The 23510-nt window shown below is 56.1% G+C and overlaps 3 protein-coding genes across 4 annotated transcripts in view; 1 reads left to right on the top strand and 2 right to left on the bottom strand.

Annotated features, from left to right (window-relative positions):
- Positions 1–414: 414 nt before the first annotated feature.
- On the bottom strand, positions 415–3300 carry MED20 (mediator complex subunit 20). The gene is made up of 4 exons (XM_088534451.1): positions 3283–3300; positions 2753–2907; positions 1885–2138; positions 415–1060 (listed from the first exon to the last, which is right to left on the bottom strand). Exons 1-4 carry the CDS (start codon positions 3294–3296, stop codon positions 845–847), a joined length of 639 nt encoding a protein of 212 aa, XP_088390577.1. The 5' UTR covers positions 3297–3300; the 3' UTR covers positions 415–844.
- A 79-nt stretch (positions 3301–3379) lies between these two features.
- On the top strand, positions 3380–5945 carry BYSL (bystin like). Its single transcript, XM_088534452.1, has 7 exons — positions 3380–3650; positions 3728–3893; positions 4104–4242; positions 4444–4577; positions 4818–4978; positions 5181–5283; positions 5461–5945. Exons 1-7 carry the CDS (start codon positions 3380–3382, stop codon positions 5807–5809), a joined length of 1323 nt encoding a protein of 440 aa, XP_088390578.1. The 3' UTR covers positions 5810–5945.
- Positions 5946–8729: 2784 nt separating this feature from the next.
- The window catches only part of CCND3 (cyclin D3), a 36012-nt gene continuing 21231 nt past the window's right edge, over positions 8730–23510 (bottom strand). The window contains exons 1-5 of one of the 2 annotated variants that reach the window (XM_088534442.1): positions 20470–20667; positions 18300–18515; positions 12020–12179; positions 11576–11718; positions 8730–9410 (exon numbers count right to left, since the gene is read on the bottom strand). In XM_088534442.1, coding sequence (XP_088390568.1) covers positions 9249–9410; positions 11576–11718; positions 12020–12179; positions 18300–18515; positions 20470–20667 — 879 coding nt within the window. In that variant the 3' untranslated portion in view covers positions 8730–9248. Of the gene's footprint in view, positions 9411–11575; positions 11719–12019; positions 12180–18299; positions 18516–20469; positions 20668–23510 lie in introns of those variants that run through there. The other variant, XM_088534443.1, reaches the window with a different exon arrangement.

Raw genomic sequence — 23510 nt, 5'->3', positions numbered from 1 at the left:
CTGAAGTCACCAGGATTTCTTAGGTGAGAAATGATGTATCAGAATGGGACATTTATTAGATACCTTTCAAACAGCAAGATAAAGTGGCTGGTATTCAGTTTCAGTGCATGAGAGGGTTCCTGCCAGACATTTATCACTAGGCTTCACTGGAGTCATATGAGAGGTAGAACATTTTAATACTCCCATCAGATGCAAAAGATTAAGGCAAGCTAAGAACATACCCATAATATGAATGCAAGAATTCCTGTAGATTTTTCCACAGGGAAATTAGTTTGCTTCAGGGTTATAAAGCTCTTGAACCAAATCAAAGATAAAACTCTGATAAGCAATTGTTTCCACACATTAGAAAATCTTAAAAGCAAAACACCACAAACAGCACCACACTTGATGCGCACAAAGACTCCATCTCCTCTCAAAAATACAGCTTTTATTTTGGTGAAAAATAACAAGATGCTTTCACACGGACATCTAAAAATCTCCCTCAGTAGCTGTTTACAGTCAAGGAAACTCTACCCTTGCATGTATTTGGCTGGAATTTCTCCCATTTCCTCCTTATGCAAGGCAAATGATAATTCCCTGCGTGAAGCACTGCACTTAGAATCATCTCAGCCACGTGCCAATCACAGACACTCCCAGAAAAAGACGACAACAAGAAATATTCGTAGCATTCCAGACCTTTGCTTTAAAACAGGGGAAAGATTAGAAACAAATGAAAAACAAACCTCGAAATCCAACCAAATGAAACCTTGGGCTGGCTCCAGTGCTGCTTCTGGGAGAGGTGCCTGATCCATAGAATCCAGGGAAGAGGATGCAGTTGTTTTAAACACGGCTTCAGGCAGTGCTTTCATCTGATTCCTGCCACGGGCACCTGCTGCTGCTTGCGGATCTTATTGAACAGCTCCATGTACTGGACCATGGTGTCTGCTGGGCTGTAGATGCTGTCGTGCTTGGTGCCAAACACCGACGGGATGCCGGGAGTGTGGCTCCCCATGAAGCTCTGCATGAATTCCATGAGCAGGTTCCAGCAGTCGTTGGCTATCACGCAGGGGCAGTACTCGACCTGGCAACAGAAACCAGCACGCTGAAGCTCGCAGCGATACACGGCCAACAATCCCACGGGCAACAACGTGACTTCCCTTTGCTTTGCTAGAAATACACGTTTAGCCAAAGGTTTCACACTGAGAGACCAACTTTTCAGTGCTTTGGTTACAAATTGATATATATTAGTTCTCATGAAAAGAGATGAGAGTATGTATCATAAAACAGAAGGAAGGGCAAACATAAATGAACAAGATGGGCTGCGAACAAACCAGCAATCCCTATAAGTTCATGCCCATGTTAAATGTCCAGGAGAGGAGGTCTCAGGACTTTAGTGCACACAGAACCAGGGCAGGAGGACTCTGCTCTCCCCTGGGCTGCCCAAGGGGCTGGGCTGTCTGCTCAGCATAGGAAAAGGAAGCAAATCCCAAATCAGCATTAAATCATCAGCTAAGGAGGGTGTTTTGTCCCCTTTGGTATGTGTAATCACCCAAAGCTGCTAGTGTTGTATGTCAGGACTTTAAGTGTCTTTTTAGTTTGATGGCATCCCTTTGAGGTTTGGTTTGCTGGCACTTCAATGAGAGGCTTTTCCACAGCTGCAGCTGACCCCCAAAGTAGGCGTCTGAATTAAACCCTGCCATGGAAAAGGGATAAATTTCACATCTACATGGATACACCTGATACAAACTGCCAGAAACTAGTATACAAATTCCCATTTGATGCTGACCATTAGACCAGGCAGTCAATACAGAGAAGGAAAAGGGGCTCCAGATTTGTAGTCTGGCTCCTAGCACGGGATTTCTCTATCAGCACTTGTATTTTGTGTCCTTTAAAGGCAATCCTTACCTCCACAGCTATCCCCCGGGCGCTGGGCCCCATTGTAACCGTGCCCACCTTCACCAAGAAGTCACAGTACTGGTAGCGGGTACCCCGGCTCTCTATCTTGTTGGCCTTGGCGTTTTGGAAGAAGCCTTTGAGCTTCACCATGAGGACATCGAAGTTGGCATCGGCTATGAGGCACGGGCCGTTTTCAAAGAGCGCGAAGCAGCTGAGGGGATACTCGGAGTTGTGCATCACGTACATCAGCTTGCCTGTCTGCCCTGAAGGAAAGAGAAATCTCACGCAGCCGCTCCGAGCCCTTCCACAGATGCAGCAAAAACCTCCTCTGCAGCTTCAAGCCTGCAGGTCTGTCAGGAAAACCCAGGAACGGAGCAGGCAGAGCAGTCGCCACTGCGCATGGGCTCTGTGCTGGCCTCTGCAGCCACACAAACACGCAGGGACGTTCACACCGGCTCTTCAACGCTCACGCTGGCTCTTCAACGCTATTAAAAGCCACACGCTGGGAAGGGAGGAGACTAATTCACGTCTTTGAGCTCTCCCGTTGGGCCCTGCGATGCCCAGCGGGAATGCCACACGAGCGGGCCATCCACGGACACCCCACGCAGCTGCCGAAGGGATCAGCAGCGTGAAGCGTTTGAGCAGGGGAAGAGCTTTTACCAGCAGCAGGTTGAGCACCCGTCGCCTGCAACAGCTCGAGGTGACAAACAAGGTGGGGGCACCTTGCGAGAAACGCCTCAACTCCATGGAAGAGTCGGGATCCCAAATGCTCCACAGGGCACCTCCGTGTCACTACCACCACTTTGGTGCGGAGCAGGGGACGAAGGCCGAGCCCCGGGCCAGCCCCGGCCACCGTCCCCGTGCCGTGGGGTCTCACCTTGGGCGCCCATGGTGGCGGCAGCCGTGTGGTAGGTCTCGCAGTCCACGCAGAAGGCGCCCTGCTTGTCGGCGCCCAGCAGCTCCAGCTTGCGCGTGAGCAGCTCCACCGTCTGCTGCACGCTCTTGCCCTCGGCCACCGGCACCTGCGCCACGCTGCGGGGACGGGGGGACACGGCGGGGTCACCGTGGGGGTGACAGCACCGCAGACGGCGCCGAGACCTGCTGTGTCCCCACCCGGGACAGCACCCGCAGTCACCCCCACCATCGTCGCAATGGTGCCCATGGGGGGACCCTCTGCAATGGCAGGACCTCAATGTGCCCCCCCGGGGACAGCACCCACGCGCGGCAGCGGACCCTCCCTCACGGAGAACACACACGGGGGGGGGGACACCCCAGTGCTGCCCCCGTGACAGTGCCCACGGGGACACCCCCCAAGGGGGACCCCTAGGAGGACACGCACTGTTACCCCCCACGGGTGACCCCCCCCCCGAGGTCCCCACGAGAGACACACGCGCGGGCCCCCCTTACCACGTGACCCCCATGGCGCGCGCGCGACGGAAGCGGCGCCCGAGCGCGAGGCGGCGCCGCGCGGCCGCCCCAGCCGCCCCTTCCGGCCGTGCCCGCCATGCCGAAGGCGCGAGGCGGCCCCGCCGCCGCCCGGGCCCGCGCCCGGGCCTCGCCGCAGCCCGAGGCGCTGCCGCTGGCCGAGCAGATCCTGCGGGCGGAGGCGCCGCGGCGCCCGGCGCGGCTCAAGCGGCGCCACGCGGAGCTGGAGGACGGCGGCGATGGCGGCTACGTGGACGCGCGGCTGTCGCGCCGCATCCTGGAGCAGGCGCGGCGGCAGCAGCACGAGCTGGAGGCCGAGCACGGGCCCGGCGCGCCCGCCGCGCCGCTCGGTGAGGCCCGCGGGAGCCCGGAGGGGGGGACGGCGGGGCCGCCGAGGCGGGCGCTGAGCAGGGCCCGTGTTCCGCAGGCCCCGCGGCGCCCGGCCTCGGCAGCGAGGAGGAGGAGGAGGAGGAGGATGGGGACGAAGAGTGGCCCTCGCTGGAGCAGGCGCGGAACTGGAGCCACGAGGTGCCCGTGGACCCCGAGGACGAGAAGGCCATCGAGATGTTCATGAGCAAGAACCCGCCGCTGAGGTGGGACAGGGCCCAGTGTCCCCCCCGTCCCGGAATCCCGGGCACCCACCAGGATCCTGTACCCTCCCCCCAGGATCCTGCATCCCGCCTCAGGCTTCCACATCCCCCCCTCAGGATCCTGCATTTCCCCCCGGGCTCCCAGGCCCTGCCAGGATCCTGTATCCAGATCCTGCCCCCCCCGACTCCTTCATGTTCTTCCCCCCCTCGCAGACGCACCCTGGCCGACATCATCATGGAGAAGATCACGGAGAAGCAGACGGAGGTGGAGTCGGCGCTCTCGGAAGCTGCAGGCTGCCCCCTGCCCCAGCTCGACCCTCGCGTCCTGGAGGTCTATCGGGGTGTGCGGGAGGTAAGGACAGGAAGGGCACAGGGAAGTGCAGCCACCCCAGGCACTTTCCAGCCTGGAGCGTCACTCGCTGCTGTCCCCAGAGGGCTTTTGCATGAGTGAAGCTTGAGGCTTCAACAAATCCTCACAGATCCCAGCGCTCCTTCTGTCACTTATGCTCCGTCACAGCCCTGCTCGCATCCATCTCTTTCTTCTTTTTTAAAGGTTCTGTCCAAATATAGGAGTGGCAAACTCCCCAAGGCCTTTAAAATCATTCCTGCCTTATCCAACTGGGAGCAGATTCTCTATATCACAGAGCCAGAGACATGGACAGCAGCTGCCATGTATCAAGCAACAAGGTAGGACTGGGTGTGGGAGTTGTGGACTGCAGTTTTTTTTAATTTGCTTTTTCTTCTTGCAAGTTGATAACAGATAAAAATGTTAATAAAACACTAACCTGCATCCTGCCCAGGTGGAGGGAGTGCTGGCAGATCCCCGAGCTCAGGTGTTTTAAGGGAACTACCTGCACTTACATGTTCCCAGGACCTTGCTCATGCACTGCATAGATCACACCTTGCTCCATGCTTTGCTTTTTCCAGGATATTTTCGTCCAACCTGAAAGAAAGGATGGCCCAGAGGTTCTACAACCTGGTGCTGCTGCCTCGGGTGAGGGATGACATTGCTGAGTACAAGCGCCTCAACTTCCACCTCTACATGGCTCTGAAGAAGGCCTTGTTCAAGCCAGGAGCCTGGTTCAAAGGTAGCATCTTCCCTGGGTCGTGCATGTCTCAAACACAGCGCTAAACACGCGACAAAGAGGGTGGAAGGAGATGCTAGGACTCCCGTGGCATAAACTGATGGAGGAACTGCCAATATCCTGGGAACAGATGTGTCCTGGGACAGAAAGCAGCTCTGCCTGCTGTGCTTAAGGCCTGCAGTGCCTAACGCGTCCTCCCCTGCAGGGATCCTCATCCCCCTGTGCGAGTCGGGCACGTGCACCCTGCGCGAGGCCATCATCATCGGCAGCATCCTCACCAAGTGCTCCATCCCCGTCCTGCACTCCAGGTAAGGCAGGGGGTGCCTCCCAAAGGATCCGTCCCTGGGCCTCGTGGAGGTTTGGGAGGAGGTTTCCCTGGCTCTCTGCCCGGGAGCCAGGCAGGAGCTGACGTGGGAGAAGGGAGCCCCCGTGCAGCCGTGTCGTGGGGGCCGCGGGGCTGAGGCGCCGCCGTGCCCGTCCCGCAGCGCTGCCATGCTCAAGATCGCCGAGATGCAGTACAGCGGCGCCAACAGCATCTTCCTGCGCCTGCTCATCGACAAGAAGTACGCGCTGCCCTTCCGCGTGGTGGACGCGCTCGTCTTCCACTTCCTGGCCTTCCGCGCGGACCAGCGCGTCCTGCCCGTCCTGTGGCACCAGAGCTTCCTGGCCTTCACCCAGCGCTACAAGGAGGACCTGTCCTCGGAGCAGAAGGAGGCCTTGCTGGAGCTGCTCAAGGTCCACAGCCACCCACAGATCTCCCTGGAGATCCGGAGGGAGCTGATGAACTCCAAGACGCGGGACGTGGAGGGGCAGCAGCTGGTGGCTATGGAGTGAGGGGGAGGAAGGGGAAAGCTGCAGCCCCGACCTGCTCCAGGGACTTGTCAACGGGCCAGGGATGGTGGTTGGTGCAGCTGGGAGCTCCACGGGTGAGCAGAGCCTGTGGGAGCTGCATGGAGTTTCATCATGGACATTCTGTAGCTCCAAACTGGGCTCTGGGAGCATCCAGTGACGCAAACTGCCTTCCTTACATTGCTCTCACAGGACAGAGTGGTCCCTTGTGGCCACCAGAACAGGAGCATTTGGCCTCTTCCCATTTTGGAGAATAAAACCTGATCTCTGTCCACCAGTCCCGGGCGGTTCAGCCCCCCAGTCTGGCCTCCGTCAGCTGTGCCCACAGCGTGGCACTGCCTGGTGCCATCTGCTCCTGGCGCTGTCCCCAGCGGGTGGCAGAGCAAAGCCACGAGCTGGAGGCTCCCTGCGGATCCGCCAGAGTCACAGAAGGTTCCAGGTTGGCAGGGACCTCTAGAGACCATCTAGTCCAACCCCCCTGCTCCAGCAGGAACACCCAGAGCGCGTGGCCCAGGGGGACACCCAGGCAGGTTTTGAAGATCTTCAAAGCAGGAGACTCCACAACCTCTCTGGGCAGCCTGTTCCAGTGCTCTGTCACCCCCACAGTACAGAAGTTCTTCCTCATATGGAACTTCTGTTTTCATTTATACCCATTACACCTTGTCCCGTCAGTGGCCGCCACCAAGAAGAGCAGGTGCCGTTTGGCAGAAAGGGCAGCGAGGTCCGAGCAGGTTCCCCAGGGTGCGAGGGCTGAAAAGGCTCCTGCAGGTGCTGGAAGGTTTCCCAAGGGAGACTTCCCTGCTCCCCGGGCCTTTCCTGCCACTTCCTTCCCCCAAAACCCCCTCTGCCCCAGGGAGGGGGTGTTTTGTTTAAGCCCTGGCCTGGGCTCTGCCCTGGGCTTTGCTCCTCAGCAAGGTTTACAAAGACCCCGGCTCAGGGCTGTCCCACACGCCTGTCCCCTCCCCTGGAGACCCCGGTGGGGCTTTTCCTGCTCTCGCTGCCTTTCCTTGCACTTCCCTGGGGAACTGCCGAGGGCGCAGGCGCCGCTGCAGCAGTCTGAGGTTCTGCAAGACCCAGGCCTTGCAAACGGCAGCGTCCTGCAGGCTGGGCCCAGGTCCATCCCGCCTGGACCCCGCAGGGCCTCGCTCGGGATGGCATCTTCTCCATGCTCTCCCGAGGGAGCAGCAGCTGCACGAAACCAGGCAGCACACGGAGCCCAGGGGCTGCTCGCACCCCACAGCGCCTTGTGCTTTTCCCCATCTTTCTGATTTGATCTCCTTTAAGGAAGCCAGATCCTGGCGGGAGATTCCCCAGGCTCGCGTGCTGCCCGCGCTCCCCCGGTGCAGGTTGTGCTGCGGCGAGGGAGGCTCCAAAGGCTGCAGCTCCCTGCTGGGACCTGCCTGCAGGAAGGTGCTCAGCACCACGGTCCCGTTTGGGCCTTCTTCACCCTCCCTTCCCTTGAGGAAGCTCGAGCAGCACCTACCTCGAGCAGCGGCCGGGACGGGCGCTCTCCGGGGCGCCCGTGGGGCTGGTGACATCGTCCTGGCCCCACAGCCCCGGGTCCCCTCTCACCGCTGCCTTTCCTGCCGCTCCGGCGCGTGGGAGGCCCGTGGAGCCCACGGGAGCAGGGGGGTCCTCGCTGCCCCCAGCCCTCCGCAGAGCAACTTCCAAAGGGAAACACCTGGATGCATTAACATTTCCTTAAAATACTTTATTGCAACATCATATGGCCCTCTGATTCTCCCAGCAGTGGGACTCTTGCATGCGAACACCAAACCAGTTTACTCTTAAATTAAAAACTCATTTATATATATAATTTCTTTCCTTTTGCACAGACAGGCTCTGTACTCCCCCCTACCCTCCCTGCTAGCAGGAGCCAGCGGCAGACGGCGCTTTTTGACAAACGTTAGTGGAAGAGCAGCAGCCCCGGCCTCCTCCACCAGCTTAAGACTTTTGTTTCCAGTGGCATCCGAAAGGAGGGTTTCCATATCCTCCATATCCCCCGCAGGAAGGGGACAGCCACGGATCCACATGCCAGAGGTCACCAAGCAGCCACCCGCTGCCTCCCATCCCTGCAGAGTCTCCCCAGCTTCTCTTTGTTAACACAATACTACAATTTAATGGTCCTCTCTTAGAAAAGCAGCATTATTATTATTTTTTTTTTTTAAAAAACACTTTTATAAAAACTAACAGGATCAACGACAACACAACAAAAACGCAATCACTTTTCCAACTGAAGTGTGCAGCGGATTCCCCACCCTACAAGGATACAACGCAAACCCTGACGGAGATGCAAACCAGCCCCTTCCACAACGTGAGTCGAGATTCCTGCTCGGGAGGAGCGAAGGCGCATTTCAGACAATAGCAGCACAAAGGTATTTGTTAAAATCAAGTCTGATGGCTCACCTATCTAAAAACATAACAAACAACCAGCTTCCGAGAGTCCCCATCGCTCAGGGAATGGAGGGGACAAAAAGGCACTTTTGGAAGGGGAGGAAGCCGGCCCCATGGCAAGGAAACTCAAGTCTCCCTCCCTCCCCATTTCCCAGCAGTTAATAATAAATTAAGCAGCCTCAGTGGGGCAGCGAAAGCCAAGGCAGTTGCAGTGGTTGCGCTCCGGAGCCGCTGTCCCCGCTGTCCCCGCTGTCCCCAGACCTCGCCGAGAGGCCGGAGCGTCTCCTCTCCCGCTGTCCGCGCAGCTGGGGGCACTTCCCCAAAGCAAGCCAGCAACCCACGAATCCCAAATCTAATGGCAACAAGAAACAAGGCACACGCTCCTCCTCCCAGCAGAAGCAGACGCGTCGTTCGCTCCCCCCGGGGCCCCAACTACCTGGTTCTACACGATGAGGACCAAGGGATCCCCGAGGGCTCGGACTCCTGTTTTGCCCTCATGAGCCACGCGGTCCTGCAGCACGAGGTGGGGGGTTATGGGCGTTTTGGTTGTGTAAGCCAAGGAAGAGGCTCCCTATACATTTTTGATGGCCCGCGCAGGGCTGGAAGTGGTAACAGTACCGAGGAGGCAGCGAACAGCGGCCGCCCGGGCTGAGAGGAACGCGAACTGAGAAACTTTTTACAACTTCGTTTTGGATTCTGCACCCCCTCCCCAGCTACTCCTGAGTCCCACCTCCATGAAATGGTCACCTCAGCCCTGCCACCTGCAGAAGCCATTGAGCCTCCTGCACCCACCTTGATGGCTCATCCCGAGGGTCCCCAAAACACTTTCCTGCTGCCCCTCTCCAGCACTAGGAGCAGAGATGGACAAGCACGGAGCCCTCTCTGTGCGTTTAGCAAGACGACCAAATCCTCAGCAGGCTCCAGATGGACAGAGTTAATGGACGGGTAGGTGAAAGCCAAAGACCTTTGGGTGTCCAGGGCAAGGTCCTGTTCTCATGGGGCTGGGCGGCTCTCGGGAAGGGGAGCCCGGTCACAGGTTGATGTCCGTGACGTCTGTCGGCGTTCCGGTGGGCTGGCTGGCAGGGTAAGCAGCAGTCTTGGTGGCTCTGTATTCCTGTTGGCTTTGGGACACCTGCTTCAGGCTCTCGGCCAAGGCGGCCTCGATCTGCTCCTGACAGGCCTTCAGGCAGTCCTATGGGAGAGGAGACATGTCAGGAGGCCTCAGTTCCTCAGGGCTGAGAGCACCTGGCCAGCAGCTCCCAACGGCTGCTGGACTTGGTCTGTGACCCTGCAGCATCTCAGCACCCAGAGGACAAAAAAAGCTTCATCAGGGTGGAAACATCTCCACCCTGTTGTGCTTTATTCCCTTTCCAAAGGGCTCTGCTCTGGCTCTTTTCTTTCCATGAGAGCCCAGCAGAGCTCCCAGCATCCAAATATTCGCTGGGAGGCAACACATGATTTCGGCATCGCGGCTGTTGGCGACACTGGAAGGAGTGAGCAGGGCCAGCGACCGCCCTGCTGCTCCCGGACCCGCTCCCGGAGCTGCTCCCGCACGTGTGCGCACGGGGACGGGGCCACGGAACGGGACCCGGGCGTCCGGCCACCGCAGGCTGCAGTGCAGGGTCTCACCGGAGCCTCCCTGGGGCTGAGGGGACACACGAGCCCCACGGGCAGCAGGACGCAGAGGAGCCCCGTGAGCCCGTTGCTTGTAGTAAAGCCAAGGCCTATTCTCAGAATGAAGGCAGGCCCCTTCCTTCCCCCCGGGCTATGACCAGACGAGGAAACTCCTGCAGGTGACACAGAGCCGGGACGCACCGAGGGCCTCGGCACAGCCGCAGCAGGGACCCGCCTGGGGAAAGGTGGCACTTGGCTCCGCGGGACGGCCACCGCGCGCGGGACGCTGTCACACACCGAAATCTCTTACCAGGAATCCACCACTGGTTCTTAGAAACTGTCAGAGGATGTGGCGAGCAAAAATAGCAACGCCCACCTCCCCTTCCCGGGGCTGTTTCCAGTAAGCGGAGCCTCTCGCCCTTCCACCGCAGGCGGCTCGCGCGCAACGGCCACAACGGGGGCGGCGGGGATGGCGCGAGCCCGGGGAACCGGGGGTCCCTGCCTCGAGTTCGGCACTGTCTAACGGGGGCCGTTCCCGTGGTCTCTGCACCGACCCCAAGGGGAGCCGAGGGGGGCACGGGTGGAAAAGCTGCGGTCAGGCTCTGCGTGGGCAGCTGCATCGGGGCACGAGGGCTGCTGTGCCCAGAGCAGGGGGTCCAGGGTCCTGCAGGGCGGCTGCTCCTCACAGAGCTGTCGGGAATCCAGCGGGATTCCCAGCAAGGGCGCAGCACCAACCTCCGGCACATCCAGCAGGGAAGCAGCCCCGGCCTGGGGGCGCTTCGGCATTCCCATCTGGAGGAAGGGGGTCCCTCCCTGCTGAACCAAAGGGGAAACCGAGTCCCATCGCGGGCAGGGAAGGGCCCAGAAGCAGCAGGGCGAGAGGAAGAGGAGGGCGGGAGGAAGGGAACCTTCCTGAGCTCCCTTCCCTGCTTCCCACCTGTCCCTCCGCCGGCTCCGACCCGCTCTGCTCCCAGGGCAGGTTGCAGCCCCTGCCCCACTCGCCGCAGCAGCTTGAGAGCAGCTGGCTGCGCCGATTCCCTCCTTAAAAAAGGCCCAAACAACAAATAAATAAACCAGCCCGTGCTAAGGGAACAGGCGGCCCCACTCCGCTCGCCCAGACAGTGCCAGCCCAGGCCCCCCCGCCGCAGCACAGGAGCCTCCTCCAATTCCCAGCGCTGCTGTCGGGGGACTGTAACCGACCCCGCGCACGGCTGCTCCACCAGTGCGCGGGGAGAAGAAAAGAGCGGATTTTCGGGCCAGAAAAGGCCTCGGCAGGAGAAAGGCCCCCGATTTCTTCACTGCAGCAACCTGGAGACTGGGGCTCTGATTGTGGCCCCCTTTCCTAGCGGGAGGGCAGAGGAGGGACAGGTAGATCCCTGCGGCCACCCCACATCCCCAGCCAAGCGCTCGGGTGCGGGTAACCGGACACCGGCCGGGATGAGCAGATGCTGAGCCCGGCTTCCCATCCCACCGCGTCCACCCGATCCCGCCGACACCTGTCTGCTCGGGCAACAGCCGCTTCCCTTTGTGCTTTTCAAAGGCAGCTGAACAGCCAGAGCAGAGCCCAGCAAGGGGCCTGGGCAAGGTTTTCACCCCAGGACCCATTGCTGCGTTTGGAGACGCTCCCCGATCCCTGGGCGCTGCTCAAACCCGGCTCAGCACCGCTGCGAACAACGTGTCCCCCCAGAACAACACGGGGCAGAGGGAGGACAGGCTGCTCTGCGGCGCCCTGGGGACACTCACCACCTCGGTGCCCGTGATGCTGGCCAGCAGCTCCGTGATGGCCTCCCCGCTGAAATCGTTCAGGGAAACCGTGAGGCCGTGCATCGCGGCTCCAATGCTGCCTGTTGCAATCATGGACGGCGGGTACATAGCAAAAGTGTAATCTGGAATTGGGACACAAGAGGCAAAAATCAGCCGTTAGCAAGGACGCGTGCGCACCATGACAACCCAGGACTGGAAAAGTAGTGAGGGCTGGACCGAGCGGGCAGAAATGGAGTGAAGCAACAGGAAAGACAGGCTGCAGATCAGAGCTGTGGGCTCCCCTAAACTACTTGTCTCAGCAGAAGAAGCCCCAAAGATACTGCTGCTCTAGTGACTTAGAGAGAGGCTGATAAGGGCACAGATTCAACCTGTCCTTGCCTTCCCCACGCGCCGTGGCAGGACGGCCCCAGCAGAGTCACCCACCTGTGGCACACAAGGCAATGAAGGTCTGTGCATGTTTCTTCACCAGCTCCATCTTGTCCTTTGGCAGTGGGAGGTGGTGGAGGATGTGAGCCAGGAAGTCGTTCGCTATCACGGACACGAGGTCCCACTTCAGTTTCTCCAGGACCAGCATCTCCCAGTCCTGCACGGTCAGAGAGACACAACATGTTACTCAGCTGGCCCAGGCCCACCAGAAACCCACACCAGATCCAAGGGCAGATAAGCACGGAGCTTATCCGGGCCGGTCAAACAGTGCAATCCATGAGACAGGCCAGAAGAGGGAACGTCCCTGCTCTGTGATCATGGCACAAATCCAAGCTTGAGCTGTTGCGAAGCTGGGAGTAAAGATCACAAGAGGAAGTGATAAATCTGGTTTCTCCTTTCCGAGGTGCAGTGGGATCAGCCTTCAAGGCTCCTCTGCTTTGCAAGGCTACTGAGCAGCCCACGTAGGGAGAAAAACCAGTCCAAGCAGCAGCGGGGAGGCTGCTCCCGTCCTCCTCCATGCCCAAAGGAGTAGGTGGCTGCAGCAGGTCCCCTCTGCAGGAGAGGAACCAGGAGAAGGTGGAAACGGGAGCGTCCGGGGCTGCCTCCGAGCAGCTCCTGTTTGTCACTGGCAGCGACATCCGGGATTCCCAGCGAGCCTGGGGACACGACTGGGTGCCGAGCAGGGAGGCCGCAAGCCCGACAGCCGGCAGACACCAGGCACAGAGCACCCTCCTGCTCCGGGCTGGCAGATGGGCAGAGCACGTCCCGCTCATCACACCTCTCCGCTGCCAAGAGAGCTCAGAGCCGCGTGCAGCTTCTCAAAGGCCCCTCCGCATCCACCTCTCCCAGCCACCCACATGGCTCCGCGCTCCTCCCAGGACACGTGCCAGGTGGCTGCAGATGTCCCTGTCCCACATCGAGCTATTTTGCCTAAAAACAGGTATTTCTGTAGTGTCTTCCCTTGGCTGGTGCCCATGCAAGCTGGGGAACAGATGGCAGGAAGAGCCTGCTGATTTCAGATGGGGCCAGGGCTGCTCCTCTCATCTGCTCAGGCTCTTGGAACACCAGGATTTGGTCCCAAATCCAGCACGTGAACCAAGGCCCAGCACAGCCGAGGGCCGGCATTCGGCAGAGCCACCTGAACGCCCAGGAAGCCCTGGCAGTTTGCACAGGCCTGCAGCAAAACACTCCTTGGAAAAGCAGAAGGAAGGAGCAGCCCCGTGATCCCACTGTAGGATTTGACCTCCTCAATGCGTGGACACGACTACGTCACTGATGGAGCAGGCTCAGGAGAACGGCACATTCCCAGGAGCGTTGCTCTCCCCATCCAAGGGGAATGCCATCGGCAGCGCACACGGAGCGTTCGAGCCTCCCTGTTGGCCCCGGGTCCCAAGATGTGCTCAGGGTCTCCAGCTCCTGCACCCGGGCCCACAGCCCGTGGCTTCTCTCCAGCCTCATTTCCTGGAGAAGCAGCAAATCGGGTCTTGGTACCTAGGTGCAGCTGGGACACTGCAGGACACCCCCACGTGCCACCTGCTCTGGGGTGACACATCCCTGTGTCACTCTGCAGTGCCACGTGGCAGGGCTGAGCATCCCCCAGCTACGGCCTGGGGAAGATGAAGCCACACTGGGATTTTTGACCATGTCCTAAGCCTAGCCCTACCCTGCAGGATATCTCCCTTTTGTCCAGCAGCCTAAAATTACAAGGTCAATTCTGCCCACGAGGTGCTCAGGGAGTACAAGAGACAAATTTGAAGAAGTGAGATTGATTTTTCATAAGGGCAGGTCTCCATTTTTGCGCTCTCTTTTTTTAACCCCCCTCTTTCCCCTTACACAACAAAACCAGCTCCGAGTTGCTCAAATGAACAGCGTTGCTCAACCTGTTCCAACCCCCCTACCAGGCCCAATGCACTCTTTGCCGCTCCACAGCCTGTACTTTTTGAACCAGCAAGTGGTGTTTTGCTGGAACGTAGTTGCTAGTCTCCCACATGGATGGCCAGCCTGCTTTCTCTCCCGCTAGTCCTTCTATATCTTTAAGCCAAATTATCTTAAGGGTAAAAAGCAGAAAGAAACCTAGCAATAAACTGTAGATCCTCAAGATCACGGCATGGGTTGTTTGGGGTGTGTGATACAACAGGGCGATCGAAATAGAGAAGAGGAGGAGATGAGCATGGATAAAAGCAGGAAAATTCCAGCGTTGGCCATTGCTTAAACTGAAGTAGCTGCAAGGTGACACAAGGAAAGACCCAAGGGAGGGGGAGACTCTGTCCCTACCTGTCACTAAGCTGAAACACACCAAAAGGATCCTGCAGCCTCGACAGGAGAGGTGATGCCCATGCTGGATCCTGCGGCAGAGCCAGCCCCATCAGGACCTGTGTCACTGGATGGGGACCCAGCTTCTTTAGCTACCCCGGCACTGATCCACCTGGGACAGGGACACGGCTCTTGGGACAACACGGAGGTTCATCATGTTCTTGAAAACCCTCCCTGTAACAGGCCTGATTCCGAGACCCGGCCAGCACCGGTGGTGCCTGCGGAAGGCGGCAGGAGCTGAGGAACATCAGCAGCTCCCAGGGCTTTACCCAGGGAGGACCCTCCTGCCGAGCAGCCCTGTTCCTCGCCCGGCTCCTGCTCAGCCCCAGGACTTGGTGCTCTCAGAGTCTCTGAGCCACTTTATCTGTGGAAGAAGCAGAACAAAAGGCTGCAAGAGACGAGCGGGTTTGCGACAGCAGCGCCGCTCTGCAGCAAACATCCTTTTCCTGGCATTTTGTTTTGCACCTAATTGAATCAGTTACTGCCTGGCTAATGAAGGAGAGGAAAAAAGTAGAAATTGCTCCTTTGTTTCTTGAGCCCGTGGATCCCACCCTCCTGCTGGAAGGCTGCAGAGTGTCCCACAGGAATCCTGCCCGCTCCAAGGACTGTAGGATCCCCAGGCCAGGGTACCGAGCAGTAGAAACTTCTCTAGCTGAGTTTCCTCACTGTGGGCTTGTCCCCTTGCCCAGCTGCATGCCACGCAACTTAAAAATAATAAGAAAAAGCATCAAGGCAGTGATCACCATTCCCTATTACCTCTCCTCTCTTAGTGTGATCTTAGAGCACAGTCCTCTTGCCATGGAACAGCCTCCTGCCCTGGCTGGGGTCCCCGCTCATTCTCAGCCCGCTCACACGCGGAGCCGGTTGGACTCCGTGAACAGAGACCCAGCCCGGGATGTGACGGACACGGCGGCTTTCCGAGGTTCCCATTGCTCCATTCATGGGGCTCTACAAGGAGCCCGCACGGACGCGCGCGGGGAGGCTGCACAGGAGCCCAGCTCCCTCCCTGCAGCAGCCCTGGCGCCGCCGGGGAAAGGAAGTGGCGCTCGATTCTGTCACCCAAGTTGATAAGGTGCCATTTTACATTATCGCAGCCTCGACGAGACGGTAGCGGAGCAGGAACGAGCTGCACCCGTCGAGCTCGTGAGCTGACTCAGAAGGAGGGTGGAAAGAGCTGCCGACGGCCACCCAACCCACCCAGCATCCGAGACACAGCTACAGAAATGAGCAGCCGTGAAAGCCCTTCTGCAGAGGAGAAACCTGGGGTAAACGGTTGTTTCCATTCCCCAAGCAGACCTCAAGATGAATGTCGAACAAAGATGTCAACTTCAAAAGTGGCAATGGTCATAACCATCCTGCCTAGGCAACAAGCAGAAACCCAAATCCGCGCAGTGCACTTACTGGGAAGTCAATGCTCTATCCCAAGTAAACATCCCTGCTCAACAACTACCCCTTCTCATAGTCCCAAGGCGATGGATTAGGAACAAACCAGGTAGTTGCTAACAAGCCAAAGATGAAGGAGACCTACAGCAACTGCTCTCCTCAAGCCTCAAGCAGCTAAACACCCTCTTGCACAGGCCAGAAAAGCCTCTATGAAAAAGGAAAGGTAGGTTAGATAACTCCCTTGACGGAAATCCAACTTCCTCCAATGGACAAGTCCATTGTTGCATCATTTCCTTCTCCCCAGAATAACTCCATCAAGATTTTGTTTAACGCACCCTTTCCAGGCTGCTGCCAAGCATCCCTTAAGAGAAGGATGCTCAAAAAGTGAGCCAGCTTCCTCCAAAAGGCCTCAAAGGACAAGCTGGGAGCTGAAATAGCACCGAGCCAGGAGAGGACGCCAGGATGTACCATTGTCCAAACCTTAATGAAGAAGCTCCCTTTCCCTCCCCACCCTCTTCCATTGCAAGGTTGTGAAAGAAGAGAAGCAATATTACCACGATTAGCACAGAGGAGGAAAACAGCAGCTCATCCTGGTTTTGTAATCAAGATATTAACTCTTGGTGGGTCCCCAAGTGAAGACAAACCTTTCAAGTATCTTCAGATGTTACCTCCGCTTTCTCTTTAGATCAGACAGCAAAGGGCCAGCAAGGTGGGACGTGCTAAACAAGCCCTACGTGGGCTGGGAAACGCCACCTCCAGGTCACAACCTACAGAGCACATTTACTGGAACGGCCCTCCTTGGGCTCCTCTACTCCATGTCTCATGTAAGGGCTGCACCTGGTCCATCTTCTCCCCCATCATTTGGCTAGCACAAGTGACCAGACTCCACAGCTTCAAGCTAACAGGACGCTGACTGCTCGTGACCATTGCTTTGGGAAGGAAAATGATCTTATCTGCCTGAAAAGCCATCTTTGGCTACCCCAAGAATGGCTTTTGGCCCCAAAATGAAGTCATTCTTGTTCACTCCAGCTGCATCACCCCGAAGCATCATGAGGAGGGATGCGTGCTAATGCTTCAGCTTTACATTGCACTAAGTATCCCAAGAGCCTCCCAAGAGAGGGGAAAAAGAAATAAAAGAGAACTCCAGGTACAAGCCCTTCTCCACACACACACACTCCCCAAGACAACCCAACAAATAAATCATAATGAAGTACAATTAAGCCAATCGAGGAGCTATGGAAAAGGCATACAATGTGCCCACTCCTTGCAGCCAAAGGCCCAGCCTGCAGAACCATCAGAACCTGTGATGTTGTCCACTAATTTGTGCCCAGAAAAGCAAGTGACTGCAGGATCCCCACAGCAGGATCCCATTCTAAGTCTGGATCTGAGAGGGAAACAGAGGATTGAAACACAGGAGCAAGAGCATGCTACTGCGGCCCATTTTTCAGGGTAATAAACCATCTACATTTTTCATGATTGCTACTTAGTCAACAGGCACATACGAATAACTACAGGGAAAGCAGTAGGGAGGTGAGGGGATTTTCCCCAGTCTCTGTTGGCACTTGGAAATATTCGTGCTAGAGTTCCCCGGTGATCAGAACTGCTTTCTGATTCGCACTTGAAAGTTTTGTGGGTTCATTCCCCACCCTGGGGATGAATCACACTCAGATCTTCTCACTCACTCCCAGTTTAGGGGAGAAAAAAAAAAAAAAAAAAAAAAAAAGCATTTGTATTTAATGGGGTGATGATTAACCCCGAGAAATTCTAATACACAAACCGTCTCCAGGGATGTTAGTTACTTGAAGTGAGGTGACTGTTTCCTCCCAAGGGCTCTGATCTAACAGCTTGGAAAGCCCCCAGGAACGGGTTTCTCCAATTTCCTCCCCCATTGGCAAAGCTGGACGCAGAGGTTTGGATCTTTTCTGCACTGTGAATAGCTTTTATAGAACAGCAGAAAAATCCTTTGCCTTTCAGAGCCCAGAGAGCTGCCACTGCAGTGCCCTATTAGGCGAGCGGCCCTGGTTTAACTCAAAGCCTTGTAGCGGGACCTGGGCAGCAGCAATTCCAGCTATTTCCAGTCTGTTTCACAGACCTCATCACTTCGGCAGCTCTGCCAGCCTTGACAGCACAACCCGGCAAGCTGAATTTTGGGTCACAAAAGCTCCCACCCATTTTTTCCCCGGTTACTCTCTGCTTAACGCTTCGTATTCCTGGTGATGCGGAAAGGCGACTCCGGCATTGCGGCTGGACACGGATCCAGGACAAGGCAGGGGCCTTTGTTCCCTGGAGCCGCCACTCGAGCTGGGAGCGAGCCCAGAGCCCGGCGAGTGGTGCCCAAGGCCCAGGGAGCTCCCTGGATAATTCGGAGGTGCCGCTTCCCAGCGCAGGCAGCCAGGGCCTGCGTGGGATGAAGGCGGCTCCAGCAACAAGCAGCGACATCCACCGGGGCAAGGGAGAAGGCTGGATGGGGAACACGGAGGAAGGCGCTTGGAGGAGCAGGAGAGGGAGCAGGGGACACGTGGGAACGTCGCCACGGAGCAGCACGTGGGAGGTGGGAGCTGGGGAGGGGGCAGAGGGTTACCAGGAGCTGCTGCGGCGTGATGGAATTGTCCGTGTAAATGCAGAGCTTCTCCACCGTGAGGGGCATCGTCTCGCGCAGCTTGGAGGCCAGCAGCATGCACACCGCTCCCAGGAGCTGCAAGTGGCTTTTCCGCACCGACACCGAAGACAGGTAGCGGTCCACGTAATTCATGGCCAAGGGGAAGACCTCTTCTTCACACTTCTGCTCCTCGCACACCTGACAAAACGCAGGGACAGAAAAGGAAGTTACAGTCGCCACCGGGCTCCCCGGATCCTGCCTCTGCTGCAGCTTCAAAGCGTCTGGTTGCGATGGTGTTTCATACTTATCTGAACGGCTTTGATATCACCTCCTCGCTAAGAAGTTGACTGCAGGTGTAAGTCTGTGGCTCAAATGGAATTACACTGGCAGAAAATTTGACTAGTCTTAAGACTTCATTTTCCTACAGAAAGCAACCTAACTGCTATGTAGTTAGAAAGAGCACACACACAAGACCAAAATTACTTTTACCTGGCCCTGTTGGGGATCTCTACAGCCAGCAAAGCTCATGGTTTTGTTCTTTGTGGGTCCTCGGGACCTCCGCAGGAGTTACCATTTCCAGCACATCTCTAGCTGGAGACACAGAAACTGCAGGAGCCACCGTCACTTCTGACGACTCCACCTTCAGCAGCCCAGAGACACAAGGAGGATCAATGGCCGAGCCCAGAAGCTTCCTCCTCCTCCTCCTCTTTCTCAGCCCTGCTGGTACCACAGCCATAAACAGACCCCAGGAGTTCTCAGTTTCAGTCTTCTCCTCTAATCTCACAGCCACCACCAAAGCCCTGGTCATATTTACTTCCTTCTTTCGTGCAACCATAGAAATACTGGGGTTTCTCCTCATACAGCAGCAACCACCATCGCTGCTGCCTCTGCCTTGCACAGACACTAACACAGAGACAGATCCCAAGAAGAGAACAAGCTCCCCAGCACAAGGCTGACTCGTTTTGTGCATTTTTCCTTTCTTCTTCCACAGTTTTTACAGAAAAAAAAAAGACAAGTCAGTTCTAGGTGCAAGTTCTGCAAGTTCAAAGTGAATTTAACCCCATTTGTACAGGTCAAGCAGATGTCCCTGTGGTTGTAACTAAATGCTACAAGTCTCTAGTCTTGCTTAGCGACCAATGATGAAAAGTGTTTAGTACCATCTACTTTCCAATTGCCTTCAGAGCTCCGCGGGAGCAGGCTCCAAAGCAGCACGAAGATAACTAACCTCCTTGAAAAGGGAATTGCAGAGAGAGACCAATGATAATAGGGAAAACCTTCTAAAAACAGCAAGTTATTCTGTTTTTTCTTTTCCTAAAGCAGGCAGCTCCCCGCAGCAGCGCCCAGGGCACCGAGCAGGAGCCAGGTTCCACCCGAGCATCGTTTGTCCCCTGCAGAATCTGTCATTTCTTTTTCTATTGAGGCCGCTCACTCGGGTCACTTCAGAAAGAGGCCCATGAGATTTCCCTCGCTGAACTGTTTCCCACAGAGCGCCGCATTCATTTTTAACTTCGGGAAGTAAACGCTAGTCATATAATTTCCCCCATTTAACCACGCGCTTTCAGCTCCATTCAGAAAATAAATCCTGCGGCCTCACGGGCACACGGCAGAGCACTTTGGAGCAGTTTTGGGGAGCAGGACGGGCATGCAAGGAGGGTGACAGACAGATGATGCGGCAGCACCTTCCTGGGGAAGGGGGCACAAGCTGCTGGGTTCGAGGGGGGCTGCGGCACAAGTGACGGGGGGAAAATCTCATCCTGCAGCGTGGCCGGTGCTGCCATGGGCAGGACCCCAGCGCGGGCGGCCTCTGCGCAGCCACCTCCAGAGCCCTCCTCGTGCAGTGTCCCCTTGTCCCCCACCATTGCAGCCCCCCCTTGCACCACAGGGCTCCAGCACGCGCATTCCAGGGGCTTCGGGCTCTGCCGCTGCAGCGCTGGGATGTCCCCTGCGGAAGGTGACCGCGCTGGAAGCAGTGAACGTGGCGGGGGGGGCACGCCGCTTCCCTCCCGTTCCTCCGGTGCCGGAGCAGCCCGGCTCCCGCCTGCAGCGGGGACGGAGGGACATGAAGTGAGGCCGGCGGGGAGCTGCACTCTGGGGCTGGCCCAGCAGCAGAGGGGACCCGGCTGGGGGTGGCGGCGACACGGGGGCCCCCTACCTCCAGCATCCAAAACGCCAGCATCCTCCGCATGTAGGGCTTGATCTCCTTCTGCACGCACTGCAGGTAGGAAGCGCGGGGGCTGTAGCGCTCCTCCTGGCTCAGCAGGTTCTGCAGCACCCGCCGGTCCCCCAGCAGCTGCGGGTCGCGCCCGGCCCGGGGCACGCGGGGGACCCCTTCCACACAGAGCAGCTCCATGTGCCCGGTGAGCGCGGGGCCGCGGCGGCGGAGCGGGGCGGGCGGCGCGGGGAGGCGGCGGGCGGCGCTCCCAGCCCCGCCGGCTCCGCGCGCGCGCTGCGGGGCGCCGGGAAGTGGCCGCAGTGCCGCGCCGCGCGCCCGCGGCCGCCGCGTCCCCGGGGGGCGGAGCGCGCGCCGCGCGCCCGCCAATCCGCGCGCCGCCCCGCCGCGCCCTGGCCAATGGCCGCGCTCGCAGCGCGCTCCCGGGGGCGGGGCCCGCGCCGCCGCGCCGGCGCGCCGGCAGCACGTGGGGAGGCGGCGGGGGCGCTGCCATGTTGGAGGAGGAACCGGCCCGGGCCCGCGGGGCCCCTCGGGCACCGCGACCCCCGCGTGCCCAGGGCACGGCCAGGCCGCAAGGGACAGGCCTGCACCGGCAGGGACGTTTCCAGCTCCATCTACCTCTTCTTCCAGCTTCAGCAGCTTATTTTATTCTATTTTATTTTATTCTATTTTATTTTATTCTATTTTATTTTATTCTATTTTATTTTATTCTATTTTATTTTATTCTATTTTACTCTTATTCTATTTTACTCTTATTCTATTTTATTCTATTTTATTTTATTCTATTTTATTTTATTCTATTTTACTCTTATTCTATTGTACTCTTATTCTATTTTATTCTATTTTACTCTTATTCTATTTTACTCTATTTTATTCTATTTATTCTATTTTACTCTGTTTTATTCTATTTATTTTATTCTGTTTTACTCTATTTTTTTATTATTTTTATTCTATTTATGCTATTCTACTTGTTAATGCCCAGACTCCTCCAAGGCTAGGAGCACAATCAGCTGCCTGCATGCCCCGAGCAGGTCCCTCCTGCTGAGCCCGCTTCCTGCCCCATGCCACTCCTGGGCAGCTCCGTGCAGATAGCGACCTCTGTGTCCGTGCAGATAAGGGGTTTTGAGGCATTGCCGCCTTTTTTTTCCCCCTTTCTTTTCATTTTTTTTTTCCCAAATAACTAGCAGTATTTCAGAAATAGTCACTTTTGCAAATTGCATACTGTGCAGCTCTTCAGTGCTGCTCTTCCAATTTCAGCTACTCTTCCTCTTTGAATATGATAGAGGATACATCTTAATGCCCAGCTTCCAGTTTCCAGACATTCCTAGTGCATGTGTCATTTTGACACACTTGGTACTTTTTGATATTTTCAGTCACCTAAAAACACAGTCTTTTAATCAGGAACCAACATACGTGGTTAATATTCAAACATAAAAAAACAAGACTGAAGTCTTTGTTCTCTGTGTTCAGGTGTCGTTTTTTTTTTAATGGAAAAAATATCAGGTTTAGAAGTTCAAAATCCTGCTCATGACAGTGGACGCAAACGTCACGTATATACAATACAGTATATATGTATATACAATAAAATGGCTTTCATGTTCTGCAGGGTATATAGCTCGTTGCCCATTAGATCTGCTTCCTTCTCCAGCTGTTTCCTGAATCATCTGGAATATTGTCTGGGTGGACACGTTCTAGCTGCGTCTTCCTAATGATGTTATCGTCATTGATTGTTCTTTTAGGTGTCATGGGATCCCCAAAGCCATTTCCCAAGTTTCTTTCCCCTCCTGAACAAATCTTCTAATTGTGGTGGGGAGAAATGACTGAGGAATCTGTGAGAGATTTCTGCGGATCGAGCGGCTGGTTTTAATCCGGGCTGACCTCCCCTTCCTCACTCTCCCAGGCTTTCCATGGGAGCAGCATCCCCCCCTTTCTAGAGGACAGCAAAGGGCATCATGTCCCACATTTTTTGCCAAAATAGCAGCTATTTTCTTTCCTCAGGCAAAGGGAAACCACCACTGGGTTCTTGATCCCCTCTGGTTTCTGGTCTGTGTCTTTTGAAATTGAAAATTTCAGGGCCTGTTCCAGACCTTTTGGTCTTCCTGCCGCTTCCCAGCGCGGTGGCTCGGAGGCGGCTGCAGCCGGACTCGGTGGCAGCCGTAGGACCCGGAGCAGCAAAAATGAAGCCTGTTGCATAAGATGTTCCTTCCAGATGATGACTTGGCAGAACTGCTGCTCCTGCACAAGCCACATTATCAGGCTAGAAAGGCAAATTACAGAGTACAGGCATCCTGAAAAGCCTATTGTGGGGGTGTGCGGATGGAAAAGAGAAAATTCCAGGAAAACCAAATTTTGGTTACTGTTGTTCATAGATAGTCAACTTCCTGGCTTTGGCAGTAGACAGCACAGCAATATTAAAAAAAGGAAATTCCTTCAGAGTAAAAATAAATAAATAAAAAACCTGATGGTTTCTAGGCTTCCAGGATCTCAGACCAGCAATGTTATTCTTTGCTGAATCATAAAAGTGTCTCATTTTTCTGGTATGATGATGATGAATTAAAAAGAGTCACCAGCAGCTGGAGCTTTTAAAGGAGCAACGTAGATGCTGGATTCTCAGCTGATGGTCAGCTGGGCTTAGGAATCACAGTTAAAGCCATTGATCAGGCTGGTTATTCAACACCTTCTGCCAGCTCTTCTCTGGAGCAGAGGTTTCAGCTGCCAATGTCACTTTGCATCCGCACCGGGCCTGGTCCTCAAGGATGTCAAAGGATCAGTAGCTTTTCTATACTGCTTTCTTTGTATTTTATATCTGTGTTTCATCCTATTTTGATCTACCATGAGCTGAGCCATCTTCTTTCTTGGTCATACTGCAACCACAGCATCATCAATGACATCAAAATAAAACTGCTCGAGATACACGAAGGACCCGAAAATGAAATCCAGTGAGCAAGTAACTATATAATTTGGTCTAGGAAATCCCCAAAGCAAAATGAAAAGCAGGTACCATTTTGTGCATGTCAGAGAAT

The sequence above is a fragment of the Tinamus guttatus genome, unplaced genomic scaffold, assembly GCF_059628265.1.
Source record: "Tinamus guttatus ecotype Peru unplaced genomic scaffold, ASM5962826v1 Tinamus_guttatus_pri_ptg000563l, whole genome shotgun sequence".
Lineage (NCBI taxonomy): Eukaryota > Metazoa > Chordata > Aves > Tinamiformes > Tinamidae > Tinamus > Tinamus guttatus.
Note: the sequence above shows the minus strand (reverse complement) of the source record. Positions and strands in the feature narration are given on the sequence as shown.

Bases quoted from the DNA above. Each gene is read 5' to 3' on its own strand.
- MED20 (XM_088534451.1), bottom strand. The intron at 2,139-2,752 runs GTGAGACCCCAC...TCTTTCCTTCAG, and splicing joins CGCCACCATGGGCGCCCAAG to GGCAGACAGGCAAGCTGATG. The intron at 1,061-1,884 runs GTAAGGATTGCC...TTCTGTTGCCAG, and splicing joins CCCGGGGGATAGCTGTGGAG to GTCGAGTACTGCCCCTGCGT.
- BYSL (XM_088534452.1), top strand. From the start codon at position 3,380: ATGCCGAAGGCGCGAGGCGGCCCCGCCGCCGCCCGGGCCCGCGCCCGG. The intron at 3,651-3,727 runs GTGAGGCCCGCG...CGTGTTCCGCAG, and splicing joins CGCGCCCGCCGCGCCGCTCG to GCCCCGCGGCGCCCGGCCTC. The intron at 3,894-4,103 runs GTGGGACAGGGC...CCCCCCTCGCAG, and splicing joins AGCAAGAACCCGCCGCTGAG to ACGCACCCTGGCCGACATCA.